The sequence below is a fragment of the Elephas maximus genome, chromosome 16 (assembly GCF_024166365.1).
Source record: "Elephas maximus indicus isolate mEleMax1 chromosome 16, mEleMax1 primary haplotype, whole genome shotgun sequence".
Lineage (NCBI taxonomy): Eukaryota > Metazoa > Chordata > Mammalia > Proboscidea > Elephantidae > Elephas > Elephas maximus.
The window spans coordinates 31870777-31883376 of record NC_064834.1 but is presented as its reverse complement, the minus strand read 5'-3'; the positions used below and the strand labels follow the sequence as shown (position 1 = coordinate 31883376).

The 12600-nt window shown below is 41.2% G+C and overlaps 1 protein-coding gene across 1 annotated transcript; it reads right to left on the bottom strand.

Annotated features, from left to right (window-relative positions):
* Positions 1 to 1297: 1297 nt before the first annotated feature.
* On the bottom strand, positions 1298 to 5238 carry ZWINT (ZW10 interacting kinetochore protein). The gene is made up of 7 exons (XM_049855051.1): positions 5138 to 5238; positions 3988 to 4078; positions 3712 to 3835; positions 3397 to 3563; positions 3183 to 3239; positions 2511 to 2641; positions 1298 to 2431 (listed from the first exon to the last, which is right to left on the bottom strand). The coding sequence occupies exons 1-7, from the start codon at positions 5176 to 5178 to the stop codon at positions 2260 to 2262; spliced, it is 783 nt and encodes a 260-aa protein (XP_049711008.1). The 5' UTR covers positions 5179 to 5238; the 3' UTR covers positions 1298 to 2259.
* Positions 5239 to 12600: the final 7362 nt, after the last annotated feature.

The window sequence follows — 12600 nt, the reverse complement described above, 5'->3', positions numbered from 1 at the left end:
CTACTCAATTTATTATTTCTTTCCTCTTTTATTTCTTCCACGTGGTTGAAAATGACACACTGGAATAGAGCTAAGCACTGTAGTCATCATCAAGTTTTCAAAACACAAACCAGCACATATTCCCCTAGTGGGTTTATTGTTTTTAGAGAGTAACTGAATGAAACAACCAGGAATAGCTCCAAACCAGTAAATACGTCATTCTAAATCACTCTTTTATTTGTAGGATATCTGGCCAGGGTGATCTAGGACTTACATATATGGAGACTGTGGACTTGTCATTGCCTCTGAAGGGAAATATTACCCCCAAATATATAGGTAAAGCATAAATTATTGTCCACAGATTAGCTGCATGAGAAGGCTGAAAATTTAATATATCTACTTTTTCTTTTAAAGCTAGATTAATATAATTGGCATTCCTGGTATTTGTGATTGGCTAAGATTAGACCCCCAAGTTGCTGTAATATAATTTCATAACTTGAGAAATTTAAAAGATTGTATTTTAAAGAAACTCACCTATTCTTCCATGTGTTTTTCCTTTCTATGATTTTTTATAGTACAATAAACAGAACAAATATGGGTACAATAGATTAGGTACAAACTCTATAGCTTATTTCTTTCATAGTTTTTATATGTGGTAATTTCATATTTTAATGGTCCTGCCATCTCCTCAAAGCAGTCCCTGGATTCTCCTTCCTTTTTTCACCTCAAAACACAGCTTCCGGTGCATAGTAATTCATTCGTTTTAAATAATCCCTGACTCCTTCACCTGGGTTTTATCACTGTGAAATGCAGGATGAAATACATTCTGTGTGCCTTATATAAGCATGCTTGTTAAAGTCCACCTGTTAATTTAAAGTTTAGAAATGCATGTTAATGCAGCATGTGAAATCTAATCTATCTATACTGCAGAGCTCTATAACAGTTTTTGTTTTTTGGTAACTGTGTCAATGGTTATAAATCCAAACTAATAACATAAAGAGGAGAATTTACACCACAAAATATGAACAGCTTAACAAGTCCTCAAAACAAACACAAAAGATGCTGACTCCTGAGACCCAGTACTCAGAACTAATTAAAAAAAAAAAAAAATACCTAGGCTATTTAAGGTTTTAAGAGCGAAGTATGTCAAAAAAAAAAATGTCAATAGGGCACATCAATTAATAAATTCCAAATCTGAGCACTAAGTTCATCAGAGTCCAAACTTCGAAGTACCAAAGGGTCAAAGATAAGGCTGGGAATAATAATGAAATCAGTTTATTTAATTTCATACATTCATTTCAAAATTTATGGTATTTGGCTCTAAGACGAGACATAAAGGTTTTAATACAACAAGTTGCATAAAAACAGGAATGGGGTGTATTAATCACAGAAAGGCTCACAAAAAGGAGAAAGTTAACATTGTGTGAAGCTAGCTAGTAAGTCCATTTTCAAAGTTAGCAGAAACTTCTCAGGTGTTATTTATGACTAATAATTCTATACATCTTTGTAGACACTTGTTCTATTCCTGTTTAGAAGAACAAGTTCACGAAAACAACCAATACCACCTCGGTAAAATATACAATCCCAATTTTATATGAATATGTAACGATAGCACAGGGAAGAAGAGATCTATTTTCAGGGACATTCAAGACCGTCATTGATCACCGGTGCTGCAAAAAATACAAGTTTATCACTATTGGAAATAAACAGTAGCAGAAGATAGCCTTTCTTTTTATGGCAGGGTACAGTATTAGAAGTGAACAGAGAAACATGCACCTGAGAGACATCCAGGGTTTTTAATCTACAGGATATACAGTAAGACTCCACCTGTGTCATGCTCAGAAATCAGTTGTGTTGAAGAGATCAGAGTCCATTCTGCAATGAGTGGGGCCAAGGGAAGAGTTGAGGAAGAAGAAAGGGGTTAGCCCAGAGCAAGTGGGCATGGAGATGAGCTAAACTTCAACTGTGTAACATAAGCTCATCCCTCCCCACCTCTCCCCTATAAGCAGCAGAACTCAAATCCAGAGAGACAGACCAAAGGCCTTCCTTCCTTCCATACCAGGAGTCTGGGGTCTGAGTTGGGGTCTGACCTGCTCTGTGATCCTTTCTCATGCTGCTGGCTCCCAAGGAGCTGTGGCAAGCTCATATGTGAGCAGGTTGTGTGCCACTGGCCTTGGGGAGGCACGGTATAGGAAGAAGGTGAGGCCTAGCTTCCAGTTTGTCCCCTACCTGCCCATTGTCTTGTCCCTCATTCACCTGGGACATCATAACCCTTTTTCCTCACATGTTGTCCCCGGTTTTCTGCTCCTGGGGCCTAGATGGTTGTTGGGGCTTATCTTCAGGGAGATCCAGGTGGAAGGGCAGCTTCTGCAATGGCTGCAGCTCTACCTCTGCCTCAGGCAACTGCATTTTATTCTGCAGGGTGTATAACAGCTGGAGGAAGGCCTGGTGTCTGGGAAGAGACAGAGGATATTAGAAAGTGGAACCTCAGCTGGACCACCCTAGCCTACAGCCTGTACTCCTGGCCTCACCTCTGCAGCTTGTCCTGCTCCTGCTCTGCCTGATGCTTCAGGCTTCTGAGTTCCTGACGCAGCTGCTCGACCTCCTGCTGAGTTCCTCTCTGACGATCCCTTACTTCTGCCAGATGCTGCAGACGCTTCTCCTGCCATGGGCAAGGATGCAGACAAGGCTCATCAGAAGTCAAAATCTTAGAGCCACCACCCCCCACAAATCCTTCATCCTAGAACTGGCTAAGGAATCAGACCCACAGAGGAAAAGAGGGACCTTGCTAGCTTTCGGCAAGAGCAAGGGCCTAGAGAAAAGAAAGCGTCAGAATGAGCTCTCCCAGGGTAACGTGCTTTGGATGGAAGGGACACAAAGATGATGATGATACTTATTTAGCTTGCTATGCTCCAGGTACCATCTTAGGCACTTTCTGTAATGATAACTTACTTAATTCTCCTAACAACCAGGTGTTATTACTGCCCCCATTTCATAGATGAAGAAACAGATGCACAGAAAGTTATATGACCTACCAAAGGTCATGTAGTGGTAAGTGGTGACACCTAGGATTCAAGCCCATGTTGTGAATACACTGTACCACCTCACACAAGAAAATGAGACATAGGTTTAATAGGCAGAGGACACAGTCCACATAATGGCATGTTGGTGGAAGGGATGCTCTCACAGGGAGATGGACCCACCTGTTGCAGCTGCCACTGCTTCTGGGCTTCTCTGAGTTTCTCCATGGCCACTTGCTTCTGTGGGTAAATATGGCAAGTGGTTAGGGAGAAAGGTAGTGTGTTTTTCTCATTAAATTTTGGAAGGTAAGAAGTGGGTCCAACTCAGCTTGCTCATCCTTTTTCTCTGCTTCTCTACCTCCCCTCCCCTCCCCCCATGCAAGGGCCCTGGGTTGACCTTGGTCTGGAGCTGCCCAAGGGCCTCCTGGAGCTGTGCCCGCTTCCTTTGGGCCTCCTCCATCTGAGGCAGGGCCTGCGTCAGGGCACTTGTGATAGCCTCCACATGCTCTTGATAGGTAGCCTTCAGCTCTTTCCAGTGCTCCTTGGCTTCAATCGCCTTTTGCCCTGAAATCAGACACCAGAAATGAGGGCATGGGTGAGGCTGGCCATCCTGTCTCCGTGCAATACTGGGGCCACCAGCAAACAGTTGGCCTGATACCCCTCTTCCTTCCCCACTCAGGCCAGACTCTACCCCAACCCTGTGCCTACTCACGGCTCATGTCTTCAGAAGCCAAGGGGTCCAGACCCTGGGCAGTGTCCTCATGCACTAGGAAGCCCTGCAGGAAGTCCAATACCTGTAGCTGGTTACACAGCAGCTTATCCTTCTTCCGTGAGTCCTGTTCAGAGGGAGGGTAGAGACAGGGAGCGTCCTCTCCTCCTTGCACTATAATCCAACAAAGCTGCTTTCCTGACTGCTCACCATAAATGCTGCCCAGTGTCTCCACAGGAGGACCCAGGGCCAGTCCCTGGCTTCCCAGTTTGTACATACCATCACAAACTCAGCCAGGATCTCTGAGGGCAGCTCTGCCTCCTCCTGCAAGCCTACAGGTTCCAGGATGGCGTTCAGCTCAGCCAAGACCCTGGAATGGCAAGAAAACGGGGGTAACTGCAGTCTCCTAGAGTGCTAATTCTGAAGGTGTATGTACATGCAAATATGTGAATGTGTGTATCAGTGTTGACAGTCTCTCTCTTTTAGGCCAAGGGGTACACAAGGGCCTGAAGGGTCCACCTTTAAGACCAAGGGGGATGTGTGTATGGATGTGCCATGGAGGGGAGAAAAATTGTAGGACAAGGAGCCCTGATGAAGCAAAGGGTTAAACAGCTCCAGGAGAAAGACCTGGCAATCTGCTTCCATAGAGATTACAGCCAAGAAAACCCTATGGGACTGTTCTGTAACAATGGGGTGGAGTGGGAATCGACTCCATGGCCCCCAACAACAAGGGCAACAAAGAGTGTGTGAATGCAGTTTTAAACAGGCAGTGTCTCAGGTAGGAGGTACCCTTTGAATCTAGATCTTAAGGCAGTCAGGGAGATATAGAGGGCAAAGGACAAACAAGGGCAATGCTCTGACAGGCCTAGGGAGACTTTCTGGCAGAGAGCACTAGTCTTGGGGCAGGATCTCCGGATACTTGGGCAGGGGCTCAGAACAGGGAGCTAGATGCCTGAGTCTAGGCTGTCCAGGTTCTTTCTCCTTAGGGGATTAGGCAGCCCACTGGGGGTAGGAGTGGGGATGAAACAACCCAGGGAGTGTATGAGTGTGTGTGCGCACGTTCGTGTGTTGGGAGAGTGGATGAGACAAAAACTAAATGGCCCTTCCGGGATGTCTCCTGGGGTGGAAATTCTCCCGCCTGGATGGAGTGACCTGCTAAGGGATGTGGAGGGTCGACAGGGATTAAACTGCTCCCTTCTAGGACACACCCCAGGGGAGAGTGTACATGTGGGGAGTGACCAACAGTTTCTTCGTCGAATTCCTGGAGAAGGGCAAGAGTCACTTCAGGAACCTAAGATGGGAGACAAGGGTCAGGACCCCTTTCCCGCGGTGTCGAGACAGTCGGGGAAGGAAGAACCCTTCATAGTACGTGGGAGCATGTACGGTCCTTCCCGTTCATCCCCGGCTATCCCTGGCTCCAGACACTCACTTTAGGGCCGCTGCCTCCGCTTCAGTCGCAGGCGCCTCCATCTTCCTCAGAGTCTGGCTCCCGTTCACCTTCCCTCCACCAATTTCTCTGGCCGCTTTGAATTCTCAGCGGACTCCGCGCCGGGACAGGAGATTGGCTCCCAGGTAAATAGGCGGGTAGCAAGGACCATTGTGCTCTCTGATTGGCAGACTCAGGTTCACGCGTTAGTCCGCCAGTCAGCTTGGCGCAGGCGCAATTGTAGCCGGGCCCTGCCTTCCAGCGCAGATTCTGCGCCTGCGCAGTCGCCCGTGGGCGGTGCCGGCGGCAGGAGGTGGAGCGGAAGCTAGGCTGCCCTTCCCAGCGTTCTACTCACGGAACGCGTAGGCGGCTGAAGTGTTACGTTGATTTGGGGTTTTAGGGGAAGTACCTAGAATTCACTTCATCTAACAAAATTTACTGCGGTAGAAGAAGAGTAGGGCTGTCTCCCAAGACACTGGGTATCACGTAACGAAGAACAGTGAACTTGGAGACGCAGGGAACAAATGATGTGAGCTCAGTTTTTTTCAGTGATTTTCTAGTTTACTGCCTTGAGAGATTTTCCAGGATGAAGTGCAGGGAGAGAGAACCCAAACAGCTCAGCGGACTACCTGAGTGGACAAGATGGACCTAAAATTCTAGGGACACTAAAGGAGCTAATGGTCCCTAAAGAGTATACGGGAAAGGAGATAACTGTTCAGAGAGAACTCGGAGATCTGCAGAGGGCTTCCTTCCTTCAGTATTCAGCGGAGTACTGATCAGCGTGTGTCTGAGGAAACTACCAGGTGCTAGCTAAGGCAAGAATCACTGCAAAGGTTTAAAGGTAACAGTGCGTGGAGATCGCACTGGGGCAAGAATAGTGACTGTTGCCATCAGTCAGGAGGGACGACTTCATAATCCCTGCACATAGATAGGTCTTGTCTGAGGAATAGGGAATAATTAGCCCTAGACTGATCACTGCTCCACTGGCAGCTACCAATTGATCAAGACCCAAATACATCAAAATGTTTATAAGTCACTTAACTATATGACAGACCATAGTTCAATAATATTTGTAGCAGTGCAGAAGTTTCTAGGAGCCAATAAAGTACAAATTACAATGTCTGGCATTAAATTAAAAATTACCAGGTTTGCAGAGAAGAAGGAAAATCAAACCCATAATGGGGAGAAAAACTAATCACTGGCCAGGACTGAAATGGATGTCGCAATCAACAGGTAAGGACATTAAAACAGTTATAACTATATTCCATATGATCAAAAAGTTAAGCAGAGCTATAATCAAATAGACTACCATCACAACTGGTAGTCAGGATGTGAAGAAAGTAGAACTCATTCTTTGCTGGTGGGAAGATAAAACAGTACATCTGTTTTGAAAAAGTTAAGCAATATCTCAAAATGTTGAGCCTAGGGTTACCATATGACTCAAAATTCCACTCCTAGGCATATATCCAAGAGAAATGGAGAGATATGTTCACACAGAAATTTGTACACAAATGTTTATAGCAGTATGTTTCATAATAGTGAAAAAGTGGAAACAGCACAAATACTCATCAACTGGAGAATGGAAAAATGTGGTATATCCATTCAATGGGATAATATTTGGCAGTAGAGGGAATGGGGTACTAATACGTGCTATAGCATGAATGAACCTTGAAAACATGCTAAGTGAAAAAAATCAGTCACAAAAGACCAATTTTTGTATGAGTCTATGTAAAATGTCCAGATTAGGCAAATCTGTGGAGACAGGGAGGAGATTAGTGGTTACCTAGGGGTGGGGTGGGGAAAGCCTGGGGAGTGGGTATAGGACTTCTTTTGGGGGGATGATGAAAATGTTCTAAAATTAGATTATAGTGATGATTGCACAACTCTGTGAATATAGCAAGTAACTGTGGATGGCCACTAGGACCTGAGGGTAAACTTTAACTGACAGCCAGTAAAAAGTTGGGGACCTCAGTCTACAGCCACAAGGGATGAATTTTGCTAACAATCTAAGTTCAAAAGCAGATTGTTTTTCTAACTGAGCCTCTAGAAATAACACAGCCTGACCAGTACCTTGACTGCAACTTTGTTAGATCCTGAGCAGAATCTAAAACCTTGACCTTTGGAAACTGAAATCTTGACCTGTGGAAACTGAATTAATAAATGCGTGTTCTTTTAAGTTGCTAAATGTGTGGCAGTGTGTTGAGAAGCAATAAAAACTATTATCTATGAGCAACTACTAAAATAACAAAATAAAAAGTTATAGCTAATTAACCAATAGAGGAGATGAAAAGTAAGCATAAATACTATTCAATTAATTTAAGAGTAAAGGGGAACAATGAAAAGATGACAGGAATAGAAAACTAAGAACAAAATGATAGACTTAGAACTAATCATATAAATAATCGCATTATATTTAAATGGCATAAATACAGAATTAAAAGGCAGAAATCACCAGATTAGATACAAAAGCAAGACTCAACTATATTTGGCAATCAAGAAATACACTAAATATGAAGACACAAATAGATAAAAATAAAAGAAAGGAAAGATATACCATGCTAACACTAATCAAAGAATGCTGGAGTCAGTCTCTATATCTAAATGTACTTAAGAGGAAAGACTACTACCAGAAATAAAGGAGGTGATTTCATAATGAAAAAATGATAAATGGGTCATTCATCAAATAGACATAACTATGATAAATATTTATGTGCCTAATAAGAGACCTTCAAAATACACAGATCAAAAACTGATTGAATTGCAAGGAGGAATAGATAAGTCTATAGTCAGATTTCAGTAATCCTCTGACAATAATTGAGAGAACAGTACACCCAACAACAGCAGAATATTCATTCTTTTCACATGTACAGTGAACAGTCCACAGGAAAATCCATATTGTGGGTAATAAAACAAACCTTAATAAATATATATGAGTAGAAATCATGTAAAGTATGTTTTCTGTCTGTAGTGGAACTAGTCTCCTACATGCCTTTGAGCGTAACAGTACACCCTACTGGAGCAGTCTTCTGTTATTGTTTGTTTTCAATCTGAATAAGTCAGTATTTCTTCAGATAGCTGCTCAAATTTCTCAACCATGCTCAAATCCTCCTTCACTTCTATATTACATCTATATCAAACCTCTTTATCATAGGCTCCCAAAGCTCTATGATTTTTTAATACTTGTCACAGTTGTATTTTTACATTTGATAGTAGAATTTTTTGATCACTGTCATTTTTCTAATCAGCAAGCTTATTGAGGGCTAGAGTTGGACATATATTTGGATGCTTTTTTTTTATCACATGACTAATATTAAACAGTGAATAATAATTTGTTATATGCATGTTATGTGAGGAACAGTTTATGCAAGGCCTTCTTAAGCTATTTTAAAGATACTGTGTTTTGTTTTGTTTCCTAAGATAATGGAAAACCATTAGAGGTTTCTTAAGTTATTTATGGCAAGTCAGATTTCAGTAATGAAAGAGTTAAACCTGGATTCTGGGTGGAAATTAAAAAAGACTGGGAAATGATAGCTATTCTAGCATTCCTAGTGAAAGGTCATTTTCAGTATTTTTTTTTTTTTCTATTTTTACATTTTTGGATTCTATTATTCTGACAGGTGAAGTGACAGTGGAGATAGAAACGACTGGATGCCTTTACGTAGAACAATCAATAACTTTTATAATGTGATTGGATCTAGTTATTTATTTTTTTTTTAGTTGGAGTTGCTAAACTATGTATCAAATATAATTAGATTTCTGACTGCAGGTGGATGAATTGCATTGCAATCTTTTCAAATAGTGATTTCTGAAAGAGCATTCTGTTTGGGGATTGACCTGGAAAGATCATTAACATGTTTCTGTTGACCTACTACTTTGAGGGGTTTTTTTTCTGTCCAAGTGGATCTTTTAAAAAGACACTTGGGCAAGTAGGTTTATAGCTTGGAAGAAGGTCAGAACTGGAAATATACATTTGATAGTCATACAGGCAATTAAAGCCATGGAATTGGATGCCATTTCCTAAGTTGGTAGTATAGAGAGTGAAAAGAAAAAAGTGCTGGAACCAGTACTTGAGTAACTGACATATTATGGATTTGTGGGGAAAGGTTAGCTTTCTAGGAAGTGTCTACTGTGGGAAGAGAAAAATCAATCAAGTGCGGTACAATGTATACAAGAGACAAGAAGCTTTCCAAGAAAGAGACAGGTCATCATGCCAAATCATAATGTAAAGTCAAGTAAAATGGGATGGAAATTATTGATTTGATTTAGCAATGTGATTATTATTAGATTCTTTGTGACAGGTATTTTATAAAATAATTAGAGCATTAAATTCACATTATATAGATCAAATATAATGTAGACTGTAAAAAAAACCTTTTTAGAGCAGCAAAGAAACAGATTTATATACTATAGAAAGTCCTTAGGAGAATTTTGGATGAATATACTAGAATACAGTTACACTAATTCTCAATGCTAATCAAAGTTTGAATACTCTCGATTGTAATTTGTATCACATACGTATTTCTAATCTATTGATAAATGCTTTCTCTTTGTTTTTCCTGTGCTTTCCATGGCCTGTCAGTTTGTTATACTGTGATAACTTGAATACTGGTGTGATGCTGGAAGCTATGCCACTGGTATTTCAAATACCACAAGGGTCACCCATAGTGGGCAGGCTTCAGCAAAGCTCCCAGAATAAGACAGACTTGGAAGAAAGACCTGGTGATCTATTTCCAAAACTTTGCCAATAAAAACCTTATGAATCAAAATAGAATATTGTCTGTCTCGATGGAGAATATTATGTTTGGTGAAGCAGGGGGCCAGCAAGGGCAAGGGAGACCCTTGGTGAGATGGGTTGGCACAAGAGCTGCAGTGATGCACTAGGACATGCCAGCAATTGTGAGGACGAGTCATGAGAGGCAACATTTTGTTTTGAAGTATATAGGCCATCATGTGTCAGAGTCCACTCCATGGCAGCTCTTTATCTATCTATCTGGGCTTTCCATATAGAATCTTCTTCCTTGATTATTAAGAGTTTTTCCTGCTTGTTGTATCTATTTTTTTTAGCACTTTCTATTTATTCTATATATATGATACACCCATTGCTTTTGAGTCGATTCTGAGTCGTAGCAACCCAACAGGACAGAGTAGAACTGCCCGTAGGGTTTCCTAGGCTGTAAATCTTTACAGAAGCAGAATGCCACATCTTCCACCCATGGAGTGACTGGTGGGTCACTGACCCTTCAGATAGCAGGTAAGCACTTAACCACTGTGCCACCAGGGCTTCTATATACATGATACAGTGTAGAAAATAAACTTTCTAAAAGGCACATTTCATTGAGGTAGCGAGGATCATCTTTATGTTTGAGGATTTAGACCCCTTTGATCCATTTATCTCAGTTTCCGCCAAGAATATTTTCTTTTGTGTAAACTCTTTTTGAATATGTTAAATGATCTCACAGTTCATATCTAAATTTAAATATTGTAGGATGAACTGAAGACCAAACCATCAAGGTATCAAACAACAAATAGCAAATCACAGTGGCATCTACAAACTGATCTTGAATGCTAGGACTTCAGACATCATGTTATGTAAATTTGCCAAGTCTGTTTAACTGTACACTTGCCACTGACTTAGAGATACTGACCTGGGATTGTAATGAAAATTACTCCAGGTCAAAAAAAAAGCATGATTCTATTTCCTCTTTTTTTGTGCTGTCTGACTGGTGGTAGCCTCTAGCCACATGTTGATATTTAAATTTTAATTAAAGTTAAATAAAATGAAAAATTTACTCAGTTACATTAGCCACATGTCGATAATCAATATTCACATATGGCTAGTGACTACCATACTGCAGAATGCAGATTATAGAACATTTCTACCACAAGAAGTCTAATTGGGGTAGTACTGCTTCAAACAATCTTTTAGTTACGTTAAGCAAGCATGTCCTGTACTTCATGTACAAAAGTTTACATTTACATTCATTTAAACATAACCAAAAGGGTAAAAAATATCCAAAGGTTAAGAAGTCACATTTGTAGTAAACATGTTATAATGTATAAATTGTGTATGTTTGTAAATGTAAAGAGTGCTAGTTTGTAGCTCCTCAAACTCTAATGGCCATGAATTATACATAGAAATTTTGTGTTGCTCAACCTTTTTACCACTGTTACAGAAAATAATATCACGACCAGCAAGGAAATAAATTTCCTTAAGCATATAATTGAATGGACACTGTATGTTCCTTATAAAGATGGAAACATCTACTCAGAGTCATTGAGCAAATGTAAAATCAAAAAAAGAAAGCATGCAATCTTGGAAATAGAAAATCTCCTTACTTATTTTGAAGCTTTTATTGTGTAGCACATGTGAAATGGCTGTGAAGATAGTACATTAGCAGTCAAACAGAACATAACTGCTTTTTCAGTACACATGGAATTGTTGCAGGCCAAGGCTTCCCAGCTCGGGACTAAGCCCTTCCTAGGTTCTTCCCTTCTACTGACCAAGAATGACCAGGAAAGGCTCAGAGGTTCCACACAAGCAAAGGTTTATTAGCAGCAGAAAGAAACCAGAGGCTCACAGTGGGGAACAGAGAGCAACCAGGCAACGCTAGTCTCTGTTCCCCTGAACAAAAGTTTTTCTGGGGCTTATATGGGTTTGGCGAGGATAATAGCAAAAAACCAAACCCAGTGCTGTCCAGTCGATTCCGACTCATAGCCACCCTATAGGACAGAATAGAACTGCCCCATAGAGTTTCCAAGGAGTGCCTGGTGGATTGAAACTGTGGACCCTTTGGTTAGCAGCCGAAGCACTTAACTGCTACACCACCAGGGTTTCTGAGGAAAATAGGGTAATGAATATTTAGTAAATTTCTTTCAAGGGCCTGCTACTTCTCAGAATGGCGGTGCATACTAAATTAGGTTGCTGCCATATCTGAAATCCAAGATGGAACCCGTAGCAAAGGCTCCTGGGACTGGGTGGCAGGACTTACTATGGGGTGTTGCACCTGTGCAGTCCCTCCTGTGGTGCCCGTTCGATTCCTGTCACGGGTACTTGCATCAGGCAGAAGTCATCTGTCGGTAACCTTACGGATGTCTGCGCTTGTTCCAGGGACCAGATCAAGTCTATCCTTCTGAAAAACATCTTGCAAGGAAGTACATTTTTTGTTCTTTACTTATCACATTCCAGGATGGGGGTTTTGGTCATTACCCAAGCACACACAAAAAAAAGTAAGTTGCACGTGTTCTAGGGTTCCTTGCCTAAGGGCTCAGTCCCTTTTTTTTCCCTATCTCAGAATGATCATGGAGCAAATTCTTCTGAGATTCATAGAGCATTAAGTGAATATAATTATTGAGAAAAAAATATCTCTTTTTGATCGTCTGTATAAAAACACCTTTCTCACTTTATGAAAAGTTAGAACTGACATATCATGGCTTTGTGACAAATTTCCAATTACATAAAATCTTCT

What these genes read in the sequence shown, in the direction of transcription:
- ZWINT (XM_049855051.1), bottom strand. Translation starts at nt 5,178, where the DNA reads ATGGAGGCGCCTGCGACTGAAGCGGAGGCAGCGGCCCTAAA. An exon ending in GCGGAGGCAGCGGCCCTAAA is followed by an intron (nt 4,079 to 5,137) that starts GTGAGTGTCTGG and finishes TTGCCATTCCAG; the next exon opens with GGTCTTGGCTGAGCTGAACG. An exon ending in GAGCAGGACAAGCTGCAGAG is followed by an intron (nt 2,432 to 2,510) that starts GTGAGGCCAGGA and finishes GTCTCTTCCCAG; the next exon opens with ACACCAGGCCTTCCTCCAGC.